At 37.7% G+C, this 15,886-nt stretch overlaps 1 protein-coding gene across 1 annotated transcript in view; it reads left to right on the plus strand.

Annotated features, from left to right (window-relative positions):
- Positions 1–318: 318 nt before the first annotated feature.
- The window catches only part of LOC143883130 (uncharacterized), a 23,132-nt gene continuing 7,564 nt past the window's right edge, over positions 319–15,886 (plus strand). The window contains exon 1 of the mRNA XM_077386489.1: positions 319–757. Within this exon, the coding sequence (XP_077242604.1) occupies positions 538–757 (220 nt within the window). The 5' untranslated portion in view covers positions 319–537. The remainder of the gene's footprint in view (positions 758–15,886) is intronic.

Here is a 15,886-nt window from a genome sequence, read left to right on the forward strand (position 1 = left end):
GGATTTGGTTTCCCACACTTGTGAGAAAAGAGACATTTCCACATTTTCACATCATTTTTGGCAATTTCCATGTCATCATTTGACATTTTTCACCTAGGCTTGTTACTTTCTCAGGAAAGCAAGTGAACACCAGAATCCTATCTTATCAAGGTCTTGTCAAGGGAAAAAAGAGGCTGTTTTCTAGGGATTTGCTTTCCCAGGAACGCAAGTGAACAGAGAGCTAAAAGAGAGTAACAAAGTACAGTGAAAAATTCTTAAGTGAGCCACTGTGCGTAGTTTAATAAAAGTGCACTACAACCCTCTTAAAAATTTAAACACAGAATAAACAAATCTTAGATCTGAGAAAACCAGTACTCATTTCCACACTTCAAGTCACTATACTTTCCTTCTTTCTTTTCCCCCAAAATCCTCTCAAAAAAGACCAGAAAAAAAAAGAAGAAAAGAAACCCTCTCTCTCTCTACAGAGAAAATGGAGTTCTTTTCTACAGAAAAACTAGGGCAAGAGAAAGAAAATGGAGATTGAAGTGATAAATCTCCATGGGAAAAGTAGAAGAAGAGCAGGCCTTTGCTTCTCCGTCAGTTCCCGAACCCTCACAGCATAATGCAGAGTGTCCGTGCCGGATTCCGGCCGCCGGAATCCGGTGTGTTGCTGCGCTGCTTTTCGGTGTTGCCGTTTTGCTGTCGGCAATTTTCTGGTTGCCGCCGTTTTTGAAGTATGGAGATCGGGGGAATCTAGATCCGGATGAGCAATTTGGAGGTGAGAATGGAATTTGATTATATGAGTTTTTTTTTTTTTCTTTTGATTTTTAGGGTTTTGAGATGATTTTAGGTTTTGTAAGTAGCGGCATTGGTTTGAATTGATGGATCTTGAATAGTTAATTTTGAGGTGAGAGTGGAATTTGACTATCTGAGACTTTTCTTTTTCTTTTGATTTTTAGGGTTTTTGAGATATTTTGTTTTGAATTTACTGTTTGTGTAGAAATGTGTTTTTTCTTAATTAGTTTGTGTAGAAATCTGGTTCTGGACGAGCAATTCGGAGGTTAGAGTGGAATCTGAGATTTTTTTTTTTTTTTTTTTTAGGGTTTTGAGATGATTTTAGGTTTTATAGGTAGTGGCATTGCTTTGAATTGATGGATCTTGAATAGTTAATTTTGAGGTGAGAGTGGAATTTGACTATCTGAGAGTTTTTTTCTTTTGATTTTTAGGGTTTTGAGGTGATTTTAGGTTTTATAGGTAGTGGCATTGGGTTTGAATTGATTGATATTGCGTCGTTAATTTGGAGGAGAGAGTGGAATCTGACTGTCTGAGAGTTTTTTTTCCTTTTTCCTTTTAGGGTTTTGAGATGATTCTAGGTTTTATAGGTAGTGGCATTGCTTTGAATTGATGGATCTTGCATCGTTAATTCGGATGTGAGAGTGGAATCTGACTATCTGGGACTTTTTTCTTTTAGTTTTAGGGTTTTTGAGGTGAGTCTAGGTTTTATAGGCAGTGGCATTGCTTTGAATTACTGGATCTTGAATCGTTAATTCGGAGGGTGAGAGTGGAATCTGAATTGATGGGTCTTGCATCGTTAATTTGGAGGTGAGAGTGGAATCTGACTATCTGAGACTTTATCTTTTAGTTTTAGGGTTTTGAGGTGAGTCTAGGTTTCATAGGTAGTGGCATTGCTTTGAATTGATGGATCTTGCATCGTTAATTCGGAGGTGAGAGTGGAATCTCACTATCTGAGACTTTTTTCTTTTAGTTTTAGGGCTTTTGAGGTGATTATAGCTTTTATAGGTAGCGGCATTGCTTGGAATTGATAGATCTTGAGTATTTCTTGATGAATTTGAGGGATTTATTTGGTTTTGAAGTTACCCCTTGTGTACAAATGTGGTTTTTCTTAATTCGTCTGTGTAGAAATTTGGATCAGGGCGAGCAATTTGGAGGTGAGAGTGGAATCTGAGATTTGTTTTGTTCTATTGTTTAGGGTTTTGAGATGATTTTAGGTTTCATAGGTAGCGGCATTGCTTTGAATTGATGGATCTTGCCTCGTTCTTAGTGAATTTCAGGGTTTAATTTGGTTTTGAAGTTTCTGTGTTTTTCTTAATTCGTTTATTTGGGTGAGTGAAGTAATTTTGGTGGTGAGAGTGAATCTTAGATTTGTTTTGTTCTATTTTTAGGGTTTTGAGATGATTTTAGGTTTCATAGGTCGCGGCATTGCTTTTGATTGATGGATCATGCCTAATTAATTGTGAATTTCAGGGTTTCATTTGGTTTTGAAGTTACCGTTTGTGTAGAAGTGTGGTTTTTCTTAATTCTTTTATTTGGTGAGTGAAGTAATTTTTGCTGATGCGATCTTAATGTTGTTAGCGACAGCATTTTGTTGTCACTGAATTCCTTATGTAGCTCGGTTATAATTTGTGTTTTCTTTTCTTGTTTTAGCTAATATTTCCAGATTTATAGGTTGATGTAAATCTGAATTTTGAAGAGATAAGGTTAGTATTTTCTAGTAAATCTGTGGAAATCCAGTGACCATTGTTGCTATCTGGGCGATTTTGGCTCTCTAGTTCATTATCTAGGGATGTATTCCAGTTTTTTATTTTTTATTTTTGTCTAGATGAAAATTATTTCATAGTTTTGTCGTCTTTGTATAATATATGGTCTCCTATTTTGGGGGAATTGGGTAATTTGGTGGTTAGAATAATTTTCTTCTGTTTGCTAATTGCATTCTATGATTTATGTTGCACATGGATGCCCTAAGTATAGCAATGATTGTCGCAATAAGTAATTATTACAATATTCTTTGAACCCATGTTTCTATTACTGTTGATTGTGGAAATTGGCTTGGAGAAATAGCGTTGTTGTGGGGCGCATTTATTTTTCTTTGCCATTTTTCTTTATAAACAATTTGTATAGAAACCAGTTCTTGATATGTCAATTAACTGATGTGTATTGGGCAGAGAGGTTAAATTTCACGCCTCTGCAGTAGTCTTGGTATGGGCTTTATTGTATTGGTGGTGTCAGGAGTTATTAATTTAAGTTGTTTGATATGCTGAGTTACTTACGTACTAGTTTATTCAGATGCCTTGTTTGACATTAAGCTCGATGATCCAAAGCAGAACCTTGAGGGAGATGGGTTGGCTGTTCTGTCTGGAGAGTCAAAATGATTTTCTCTTTGCCGTAGAATTTCCTTGGCACGGTGTCTGAGTTTAATGGCACCTCATGAACTAGGTTACTTTTGCATTAGTTTGCCCAGGTATCTTGTTCTTTCTTTTGGTCGATGATCCCAACTGGAACTTTGAGCGAAATGGGCTGAATGTGCTTTTTTTGGGGACTAAAACAGAATTCATCTTTGCAGTGTTACTTCATTTATTCTGTAGGTGGTGTTGGAGTTCCAAAGTGATGGATGAACTTGTAGACTACTCTAAATGTTTTATCCACATTTTTTCCCATTTGGGTTAAGTCCTGATCTAGAAACTCAAATGAAATGGGTTGAGACTCAAGAATGCTGACTAGGTGGGCGAGGTGCGTTTGTGTGTTTATGTGTGTGTGTGTGTGTGTGTGTGTGTGTGTGTGTGTGTGTGTGTGTGTGTGTGTGTGTTGGTTGGGGGGGGGATTTGGTATCCGAGTTGAGTCCATGAGGATCAGCTCTGGTTTCATTTTTTCGTAGCTTTTAAATCAGGGATTTATTGTGTCTGTGTTTGGTATGCATGAATGATACTGTGGTTATGCATTGCTTAAATCTGTAGTATTTCTTAAAATTCTTCATTTGCTCTCTGCTTGCACTTGTCCTGGGATAAATTTGCGTAAGGCTTTCTAACATAGCAACCCTTACTTGCACGGCTTGGATTTGAGTGCTAATGGCTTGTAATTCTTGACTGCGAGCTTCACGGTCCATTTTACTAAACTGAATCTCTTCGCGATTGTCTCGAACAAGTTGGGCCAACTCCTCAATCGATATCTGATTACCAGATTTCATTGGGTAGTAATCCTTACCACTCCTTGTGGGTATGTAAAGCGAAACTAAACACAAATTTGGACCCTTTTTTTTTTACCCTAAAACCCTAAAAGGTTTCCTAAAAAACAATAACTCTGTGCTCTGATAGCAAGTTGATGCAGGACAATACCTTGAATAGGGAAAATCGTACACTCCTAATGGGATTAAGACTTTAGGGCAGTTTAGGGCTTACGCAGAAATCCAAAAGAACACTTAACAACTAACCTAGGGCTGAATTATCACCTAATTAATCTATGGGCAGTAACAATAATGAGACTTAAATAGCATAAATAATTGTAAAGATCGTAATTAAGCATGAACTAAAACCTTATACAAATCAATCAAAGCGATAAGGATTCGTTAGATGAATTGATAATGAAAGATTAGTCTGAAACTAGGCCTACGCATGCACCCAAGTAAAAGAACTAAAAGCTAATGTAAGATCTATCAATTAGATGTAACAAAAATATGTGAAATTAATAATAATCAATGAAGAAAATAAAAAAAATCCAGCAGCTGGAATTGGGTCAAAACAGTCCAGATTTAGGCCATAGGGGTATTTTGGTAATTTCTGTAAATCTGGAAATTGAAAGAAACTGCTGTCCAGATCTTAGGTAAGGGTTTAGGTCAGAGAAGCAGGATTCGTACTTGGAGTTGGGGATTCGCGAATCCCCGAATTGCGAATCCGAACCGTGATTCGATTTGAATCCCCGATTCTGGGGAACCCCGATTCCCAATTTATGAAAACCCCGATTTCCACTTTATAGGAACCCCGATTCCCTGCGAATCCCCAGCGAATCCCAACTCCCCACGACTCTCAGCGATTCCCCGGCGAATCCCCGACGATTCCCCGACGAATCCCCGTCGAATCTCCGTCGACTCTCTTGCAAACCTACGATTCCCGCTTCCAACCATCCCAGGAGCCTTCGATTCCCGCTTTTGAATCCGGAATCGAATCCCGCTTTCGATTCTCGCCTTGGCAACCTTGGTTTAGGTAAGTAAAAGAAAGGTAATTTTAGGATTTAGGTTTTGATTTGATGGTAGGTTTAGACTATGGATCTTTTAAAAGGGTTTCCGGGCTTGAAAATGGCAAAACTTGCAATAGGGTTCAAAAAGGTTTGAAAGTTGAGATTATTGTGAGTTTTAGGTGAGGTTTAATCACTAAAACAATCCCTCAAAATCTCAAAACAAGATTCTGAAAAACAAGGGAGATCTATGGATTAAGCAACTAATCTCAACCATTCATCTAATCCAAAATAAATTAAATAAAGTTAAAAGTTACCTAAAATTGTAATCCCGTAATAGACCTGTACCACTTCCTAAAAATACTTATAACATGCTCAGATCACATCCAAATCATGCGATCTTGGGCTCATTAGATAGGTAATTGAAAAACCTTTCTATTAATACAAAAAACACGCCAAACGGATGATATTTGATGCCTAAAAAGCAGGCTACAAATAAAATGACGAAAATAGAAAATAAATAATAAAAAAAGATACCTATGTCTGTGGCCCATGCTAGAGTCCCCACCATCAGTTTCGTCAACGTCTGCGCTTGTTAACTTTGAATCCACGCCCATTGTTGATGTCCTCATGAGGAGGTTTACTTTCAGCTATGAGTCTAAGGCACCAGAACAATACACTGTGCTACGAAATGAAGAGAGCTTCTTCACAAGGCAAATCAATCTCACAATGGAGAAGTTTGCACTCCAAAACAGAAAGTAGAGACTGGAACAACGCTTCACAATTATATTACTTCGATAAATCGAAACAATAGTCCCCACAAGGGAAAATTGGTCCACAGAAAATTTGTTCACTAACTGTGTCAGTAGGTAACAAATAAAAACAACTCTCCACATAAGCAGTAACAATTCATTAACAGTCCAGAACTAACAGTTTACTAACTGCATCAACAGGGAACAATCAGAACATCAGTCTGCATAAAGAGTCCACTAACCGTTCAGTAACCGTCCATACGGCACAACAGTCCATTAATAGTTCCCAAACGGTCCACTTCGGTACAACAGTCCATGACCCATACGTTAAGCACGACACAACAGTCAATTAACACTCCACAATGTCATAATCAGCCCATAACTAAAGATACAAAGTAGTCTATGATATGTTTGTAAGCCCAATGGTTCCCACCTTGGCATTCCCATCTTCTTTTGATGATTCCAAACTCAAGTGATTTTATTTCACTAATGTGTTTGATTGTCTTAGTTGTAGATCATGATAGTTTAACATCAAGGTTGCTTGGATCAAGTCCATGAAGCGCTCTTATTGGACCATATTCGGAAGGCCAAAGTCATTGGAGATCCAAGAAGCAAGAAGACTTGAAGCAATGCAAAGTGAAGACCATATCTTTGAAGTCTTATTAGTTTGTAAAGATCCAATCCTAGTTTAGGTTTTGAGAAGCATAAATGAAGTACACACACACCCCTAAATGGACTAAATGATTAAGTGATTGTCCTTGTGGTGTTCCAAGACTTTGGAACCCTCATAACAATCCCAACTAGGTATAAAATTGGAAGTCCTTGAAGCCCAAAAATCAGCAAAACAAATTTGAAAACCTGCTGGAAATAGGCTTCTCGGAACCCTGAGAGAATTCTCGGAGCTCCGAGAAATGGTCCAGGAACTAAAATTCCAAACTCTGTTTGTATTATTGGAACTCCGAGAAAGTCTCTTGGAATTCCGAGAACACTGTTGGGAAAAAATTATATCCGTTGGGGACTTTCGCAGAATTACGACTATGCCCCTCAAAAGGTCATATTTGGGTTTTCTATATATATATTTGAGATCTAAACTTCACCACAATCAATCTTAACACTCTAAAACCATATTGGAACATCCTAAGAGTAAGTCAAGCTTGTTTTATGCCTTTCATCCTCTAGATTAAGGATTTGGATCACAGGCTCTCATTTGTACATCCTCTTCAAGATTGTAACCCTTTGGAAAGGATTTTTTGCATTCTTTCTTTCTTGATAAACCATGGTATTTGGACGAGTGTTCGGAGAAGCGAAGCCCTCTCTCCGTGGTGAGGATTGCCACCAAGGTTAAAGCAATTGAAGATTGTAATTGGCATCGGTCTTCCCCAAGGTTAAGAAGATCAACATAGTGAAGCCATCAACGTGTTTGGTTGGTGGAGTGGAGTAGGCCTCGTGTTTGAGGACCGAACCACTTTAAATCTCGGGTGCACTCTTTCTTGACTCTTGCTCTTTTTATTTGCATTGCACTTTAGATTTAACTTACTTGCTTAAATTATTATTTTTTTATCTCTTAATCTTTAAATTGGGTTAAAAGTTTTTCAAAAGATTAAACATTGTTTTTATAAATAACCTAATCTCCCTCCTCCTAAGTTGTCAATCATAATACTCGGGCCTATCATTGGAATTTCAATGTTAATTTTCAACTCACATAACCATCATTTTAAAATATGAAGAATGAATTTCTATTGGATTTAGAAATCATAATTTGCCCATAAAAAACGACACAAAGTAGTCCATTTTATGCTAGTTTTCAACTCACGTAATCATCCTTTTAAAATATTCAGAATGATTTGTTTGTTTTTTTTTTTTGGATTTAGAAACCTACTAGAAGTTGCACAAGGAGGGTGATAGATTGTGAATCACGAATCACATATGGCCCATTGGGAAGAAGAAAGGTTTCAAATGGGAAGTGATAGCACTTGAAGATTTTCTAATGGGGTTTAGGCCTTTAGGGTAGATTTAGGATATGATGGGTTTGGGTGTAGATCTAGGGTTTTCAAATGAGATAGATCTATGAATGACATCACGGGTGGAGAGGGTTAGATCTAGGACGTTGAAGGATATATGTAGGGTTTTAAAAATTGATGCAATTTATAACAGAAATAAAATCCCAGAGTCGTTGGGTAGATCTTGATTGCAATTGTCAACAATATATCTTAAATTTGGAATCACATAAAAGATAATTTACTGCAAATCATGTTCTCTCGAGGACCATCTCGGTTCTTGTTTTTTCAATATATTCTATTACCTTTTCCAAAAAAAAAAAAAACAATAACTAACCTTTCAATGGATAACAAATTAAAATGATGAAAAATCAACTATAGAAGCCAATGGGACAATACATTGGCCCTGTCGACTTGTATTATGTAGGAACGAGTTCCGACACCGATGGGCGCCGCAAATCTGCAACGTCTTACTTAGTGCTTCAACACTCCTATTTAGTGCTTCAGCACTCTTGATTAGTGCTCCGGACACTTCGGTGCACCTGCTATCTGGTACCTCGGTATCCATGGCCCTAATTCCGTGATATGATCTAAGCCTACCCCATGAGATTCGGATTTTGATTATGATTATGATTTCATATATGCTATGTATACCTTGCCCTGGTTTATCTGGTTTGATGATAGATGAGAACTTTTGTTAATCTAGACTGACTTCAATTTTATATCAAACCCAATCGTGCGGGAAATTACTGCAGAAATCTTCTAAAATTGGACCTTTCCTCTCCAAGAAAACCACACGAACAAGAATAGGCAACAAAACCTTGCACAAAATCCTAGCTTCTTTCTTTCTTATTCCAATTTCCAAATATGCAAAAAATGCTCTCCCCCCAAAGTAAACTTAATTACATATATATATCGAGAAAAGAAAAAGAACCAAAAAATCTCTAAAACTTAAAAACTAAAAACTTCTTACTTTTGAAAAAACACCCTTACTTAAAGCTCCCTACAAAACCCCATGAGAACAGTGTTGCACGCAGTGGCGTGATTAGTATCCTTAACAATGATGTAAATAGCGTTGTGGGAATGACATGGGTGCTCTTTTATCTAATTCACTTAAATGACGTAAGTGAAACTTAAAGAAAGTACCTATTATACCCCTACGACTACATTGAAGTGGGCACCATCTGTGTCAGGAATTGTCTCACAAACAGTCCCAACTCCTCTCTTCTTTTGCTTAGGTTGCCGGTCTATTTATGGGTGACAAACAGCCTCGACTTTTGCTATATTTGCATAGGTTTTAACAACCTTTGGATGCTCTAATTTTTTCGCATGTTTATCCATCATATCTTAACCTCATTGTGATGTTGTACTACATCATTCACCCCCTCTTGAAAAGAACTCGCGTTCGAGTTCTCACTTTCCCCATAATATGGAGAAAGATGCTTGATATTGAAAGTGTAACTAAAGTTCAAATCTGGGCAAACATCACCTTTTAGGGAATGTCGGTAATTTTCTGCAAAACTTCGCAAGGTCCAGTCTTCGTAGGCTTTGAGTGTTATCCTTACTGCTAGGATATCTTTCTTTTGAAAGATAAACCCATACTTTGTCATCAACTTCAAAGGTAGGCTTTCGGCAATGATGATCCACATTCTTCTTGTACTTTGCGTAGTTAGTCTCAATATTAGCTCTCACTTGTTCATGAAAATTCACCAAATCAGCTGTCATCTCATCCACCCAACACTAGGAATAGGAATATGATCAAATGGCCCTTGAGGATTACGACCAAGAACAATTTAGAATGGAGATAACCCCATTGTGTGATTTTTGGAACAATTGAACTCAAATTCAATCTTTGGAAGCACAAGATCCCAATTTTGCATCCATCACCTTCACTTTGAGATCTCAACATATTTCCTAATTTAGGGTTCACCACCTCCGTTTGAGGATGATATGTGCTGTTGAATTTTAGAGAAGTTCCAAGTTTTTGCCACAAATTGTCCCAAAAAGAGCTTACAAACTTGGTGTCTTAGTTCAATGTTATAGTCTTTAGCAACCCATGGTACCTCACCACCTCTTTGGAAAATAAATCAACGAACTTACTGGCACCATTTATAGATATGCATGGAATGAAGTGCGTCATCCTTGAGAACCGATCAACGATGACAAAAATGATATCTTCGCCCCTTGAAGTCCGAGGAAGACTGGTACAAAATCTATTGAAACCTCTACCCATGGATAAGATGGAATAGGTAATGTTGTGTACAAACTGACATTGGTGGGAGTAACTTGAATGTATGACAAATTCGAGACTTCTACTAATGCAATAGTCTTTCCCTTTCTAAAGGGCCCTGCAATATGTTCTTTTGATTATGAGTTGTCAGAGTTAACGTACTGGGAAAGCACAAACAATTCACTTTAAATAAAGGGGAGTGATAAATCGACTCCCCTTATATCTTAAATCGACTCCTCATGTGTCTATCTCTCTCCTCTTTCTCTCTCTAACCCAGAGGAGAGAGAAAGACACATGGGGAGTCGATTTAAGATATTTGGGAGTCGATTTATCACTGCCCTAAATAAATACCTGTTAAAAGATAAAAGATTAAATAATTCCTTCTCCAGCAGCTTAAGCTTTTGTAGTACTTGGTTGTTTCACATGGTATCAGAGCAATTGCCCTGGGTTCAAAACTGCTTGATATTAAAAATCCACATCTAATGGCCAACCCAAAAGAGGGTCCACATGTGCCACGTGTAGGCCAACCCTAAAAGGAGGGGCCACACATGAGGGGGAGTGTTAAAGTATAAAAGATTAAATAAAGCCTTCTCCAATGGCTTAAGCTTTTGGAGTAATTGGTTGTTTCACAATACCCATGCTCCACCAAGTAGTTGGAGTCAGTTCAACTTTAAACAAATATCTTGCTGAATACTTCTCTTTAATAATCTGATTTTTAAGCAACTCAAATCCATATACATCAATTGTCACAGAGTTCACCAAAACACGTCTTTTGCTTAAGGCCTCGACTACCTTACTTTTAGTACCAGACTTGTGCTTGACAGAAAATGTGAGCTTTTGAAAATAATTAACTCATTTAGCATGTTTTGGGCTTAACTTATGATGCCATTCAAATACTTTAGAGCTTCATGGTCCAAATAGAGAGCTAACTCCCTATGTATCAAGTAGTGCCTCCAAAAATTCAAAGCTCTAACAATGGTGTATAGCTCCAATTCATAAGTATAATAGGTGTAGCACCATTTAATTTCTCACTAAAATAACCCACGGGTCTCAAATGTTGGCTTAGGACAATACTAATGTCAATGCAGCTCAAACAATTTGTCAAAGTTGGGTAGGGATATGCAAGGTGCACTTACACAATTTGATCTTCTCAAGAGCCTTTGAAGCGTGAGGGTCTATTTAAAAGCTCTCAACTTCAACAAATCAGTAATAGGAACCATAGTACTACTGAACTTTGTCATAAACCTTCTATAGAAACTTGCAAATCCATGTGTATAATAGTATGGGTTGTCCACTGTTCGCAACAGATTTCACATGCATGAAAAAGATAATCACACATAATATGCATTGAGATCAAGTTTTCCTCTTGCGAGAAGAGGTTTTATTAATTTTGGTAGGGATCGTACACTTCCGGCTCTATTGGCCGTTAATTACATTTCTTGAAGAAGAAAATACATATGATTATCCATCAAGAGGTTCCCTATCTAAGTACAAGTTTTGATTATCATCCCAAAAGAGAAGCTTTGTGGAAACTCTTGGTGAATGCGAGTTTCCGTTAGTCCTGGAGAAAGAGTGAATTTAACTCTCTGATGATTTTTGTTTCTGAGTTATTTTCGACTCTTTTTGTAAAAAGATTCTCTCGGAAGAGAGAAACCTTTGAGTCATCTCAGATGATTTTATTTAGACTCTTTTGTAAGAGAGTTTTGTAAGAGAGTTCTCCAAAAGAAGAACTCTCTTGAGTCATTTCATCTTTCTCCCAAATCCCGGCAGAGAAAGGTCTTCTTTTCATTTTAGGCCTTTTGGAAGAGACTTTAGGTTTTCTTTACCATCTTTCTCGCGGGTCCCGGTAGAGGAAGGTCTTCTTTTCATCTTTCTCCTGTACACCGGAAGAAAAAGGTCTCTGGCATTTTTCTCCCGTACATCGGAAGAGAAAGGTCTTCTTTCTTTTGAGTCTTCTGAAAGAGACTCAAAATTACTTCTCTCCTTTTTAGATGAAGTCTGCAAAAATGGAAAGAGAACTGTTAGTTCTGGAAATATATACCTTTCCTTTCTTTCTCTGCTTGCTTCTTTTGCTCTTCCTTTGTGTAACCTTTCTTCTTCTCTCCCCATATCGGATCGCGGATCCCTTTCCAAAGGATTTTTCCTCTTATTTATAGAGGTTCCTTGGAGTGGTTGGCAACTACCACCTCACCCCTTATCTTTAATTTCACGATCTCCACTTTGACGCCATTATGGGTGCTACCTCATCCCTTATCCGGGATTCCACGATCAAAACTTCCCCTTTTGTAAGGAGTTACATAACCTCCCTTTTTGAAACGTGGGTGACTTATTTCTTTTCTCGCGAGAGTTATTTTGTTCCCTTAAATTTAGGGATTTATTTTCCCTTAGTCGTGGGCTCTCTTTTCCTCTTTTGTATTAAAATATTTTAATAGCATGACGTGTAATTACCCCTTATTTCTCTTATTTGTTACGGGATTTTACATCCCTTATTTGTAAAATTTCGAGTTCAACATCCACTTCTCTATAGCTTACACTTTCACTTCATTAACCCCAGAAGATAACCTTAGAAGTCATTGAGACGAACTTCTTAAGGTTGGCAAACAACTTTTTCGTATGTGAGGTCTCCAAAATTTCCTATAGATGTTGGAGATGAGAAGACATATCCAAACTGTAAATGAGTAAGTCGTCGAAGTAAACCACGACAAACCTACCTATGAAATCGCTCAACACTTCATTCATCACCCTCATGAATTTGCTAGGTGCGTTGGATAGCCTAAAAAGGCATGGCCATCCATTCGTACAAATCATTCCCTAGTTTTGAAAGTCGTTTCCATTCATCGCTAGGTCGAATCCGAATTTGGTGTTGCTGCTCTTAGGATCAATCTTAGAAAACACCGAAGCTCTGCTACATATTGTCCAACCTAGGAACAGGACAACAATATTTGATCATAATTCTATTGTTAGCTTTGATATCAATACATATGTGTCACGGCCCATCTTTCTTTGGAACTACGAGGGCAAGCCAAAGTTGGGGCTGCTCACGACCCAAAAACGGACCAACAGCATGAACCAAATAAGAGATGAGTAGGGATTGTTCGTGTGAATAATTCTGATGCAAATGATGCCCGCTTCAATGTAGGACAGTTTAACGCACATGGGTTTAAGTCATAGATACCTAATGGGTATTTCCTCTAAGTTTCACATAAGTCACTTAAGTGAATTGGAATAAAGAGAGCTCATCCCAACTATTCATGATACTATTTATGTCATGGTTTACAATACTATTCATGTCACTATTCAGAAGATTGTGTGGGACTGTAGGGAGCTTTAAGTGAGGGTATCACTATTTTGTAAATTGGGGAGATCGTAGTGTAGGATTTTAGAGCTTTTTTGGTTCTTTTCTTTTCTCTATACATAAGTAATTGAGTTTAGCTTTTGGGAAGTGTTTTTTGTGTACATTTGGAATAAGAAAGAAAGAAAGAAGCTAAGGGAATTTGCATTAGTTTTAAACAAGGTTCTGCTGCCTATTCCTGTTCATTGGGTTGTCTTGGAGAGGACTCCAATTTTTGAAGATTTATGTAGGATTTTCGTGAATTTTGATCTACAGTTGTAGTAAACCTAGATTTAATTTATTTATATGGCAGATTTTCAACATTTTGATTTGTTATCCATTGAAAGGTTACTTGCTGTGATTTTTCTACAGTAATTTACTCTTTATTTGATTCCATATTTGTGCTATATTGTTGACAGTTGTAGTCAAGAGCTATCCATCAACTCTTGGGTTATATTTCTACCAAAAGTTGCATTATAATGTTGTATCAGTGTCTAGATGTGTGGATAGCAAAATGGGGTGTCTACAATAAAAAATGGCTCCTAGAAAGTCCTTTGTTTCTGATTCTAGTGATGATGTTCATGAAAATAAGAATCTTGATAATGTTAGAGAGATTATTTGACAACAACTAGGGAAGCATGACCGAGATGAAGGAGATGAGAAAGCAATCGCCAAATTTAATGTTGTACTTAACTCGTGTAATCAAGAGATGCATAAAACTCTAGGTGTGCCGGAACAGATAGAGACCAATTTGGGAGTTGTTGAAGAAGAGGTAAACCTTAGGTATCAAGCTTCAACTAATCGACATTTCTTCGACAATAATTCTAGGCCATGAACCGAGTTCCACAAGAAAATAATCGATGGTATCAAGGAATTAAGGTCGAAATTCCTAATTTTTTTGGAGTATGATGGGGACCATCTTAGGGACCATATTATAATTTTTAACTGTCCTTTAAGTGTCTTTTGAGAGCTATCAATATTTTCCCACAAATATCACTTGGGCACTTAAGTTATAGGTATTTAAAATAGGGCCTACATGTTTATTACGAAAATCTCAAGTGATAGAGGCATTTAAGTCATTTGTAATTAATCATGGGTTTTGGTAACGAGTGCCCAAAGGGCACTTGTTAAGAAAAAGGGCGGCCCAATGCACTAGGCTCCCCGCCATTGCGGGGTTTGGGGAAGGCTAGATGTACGCAGCCTTACCCTTGCTTTGCAGAGAGGCTGTTTCTGTGACTCGAACCCATGACCACCAGGTCACAATGGAGCAACCTTACTGTTGCGCCAAGGCTCGCCTAAGGGCACTTGTTAAGCACCATGTAATTTCCCTTGGGATCTTTAATCTACACATACTTTGGGGATAAAATCTCACATGTGTAGAAGTCTAAAAGTTTGTGTAGATTCCGTTCCTAAAGGCAATTAAATGATGCTTAACAAGTGCCCTTAGGGCACTCGTTAGCAAAACCCATTAATCATTGAAGTCGTTAACTGACCACAAGGGCCCACATTGCAACATAAGGGAGTCCTTGTATTTGTAGGACTCGAAATGAGTTAATTTCCATGATGAGACATTAGTTCTAGTATGTTTGAAGAGTCGTAGTTTACTTGTAGAGGGAAAGTCCATGTAATAGTTTTATTTTAATGAGGAGTCAGTAATTTAAGTATATTAGGAGTTCTAAATAGACTACGTGTTGTTTTGCGACAAAGATTAAGAGTATCTTTTTTTTCAAATTTCATATGGCCTGTAGAGCCTATAAATATGAAAGGCCTATTGCCCTGAAAACAGTTGAATATGGACGAAAATTGATGCTTTCTTATATTAGTTGTGTGTGGTGGCTTTTCTGGAGTGTGATGTTTAACATCCCAAGGTGTAATGCCTAGAAGAACTCTCACGTGACTCTTGGTCAGTTTTCTATCCCCATCTCCTCTTTCTTCTTCTTCTTCTTCTCTCTCTATTCGATCTCTCCTTTCTCTCTCTTTTCTACCCTCACCTCCGACCACCTCTCCCGTATCCTTCTCCCTTCTCAAATCCTTTTCATCTCTCCTCCTATCATCTCTCTTACCCCCCACAGTTATATTCATAAACCCCCCTCTTATACTCCTCTCTCTCACCACCACCTCCCCTTGGTTGGGTTCATAAGTCGCGCCTTATACTCCTATATTTCTCACTTTTTATCTTGTTTCCTTTCTTTCTACCCTTAATCTTCCCACGCAAAAATGTAATCTATGAACCCGGGGTTCACATCAAATTAAAAGCCAAAGATTATATTGATTAGGCAACCATGGTGGAGGAAGTTCTTGACTACATAAAAATGCCGATGCATAAAAGGATGTCGTTGGTTGCCTCGAAGCATTGAGGTTGTCAGTCAGTGTGGTGGCAATCTTTGTAAATTCAAAGAGCTTAATTATTTAAATCAGGAATAACTACTTGGGATGGGATGAAAAGACTGATGGGAGAGGAATTCTTACCCTTCAATTATAGGCAAACATTATACGAGCGACTCCATAAACTTACTCAAGGTAAGAAGATTGTTACTCAATACACAATGGATCCTACAAGTCGTTAAAAATTCGACTGGGAGTCACCCAAGACCAAGTAAATCATAAGGTGGTACATAAGCAGGTTGAAACC

This window comes from Tasmannia lanceolata, unplaced genomic scaffold (genome assembly GCF_043159265.1).
Source record: "Tasmannia lanceolata isolate RefF3 unplaced genomic scaffold, GAP_Taslan_0.1 ptg000002l, whole genome shotgun sequence".
NCBI lineage: Eukaryota > Viridiplantae > Streptophyta > Magnoliopsida > Canellales > Winteraceae > Tasmannia > Tasmannia lanceolata.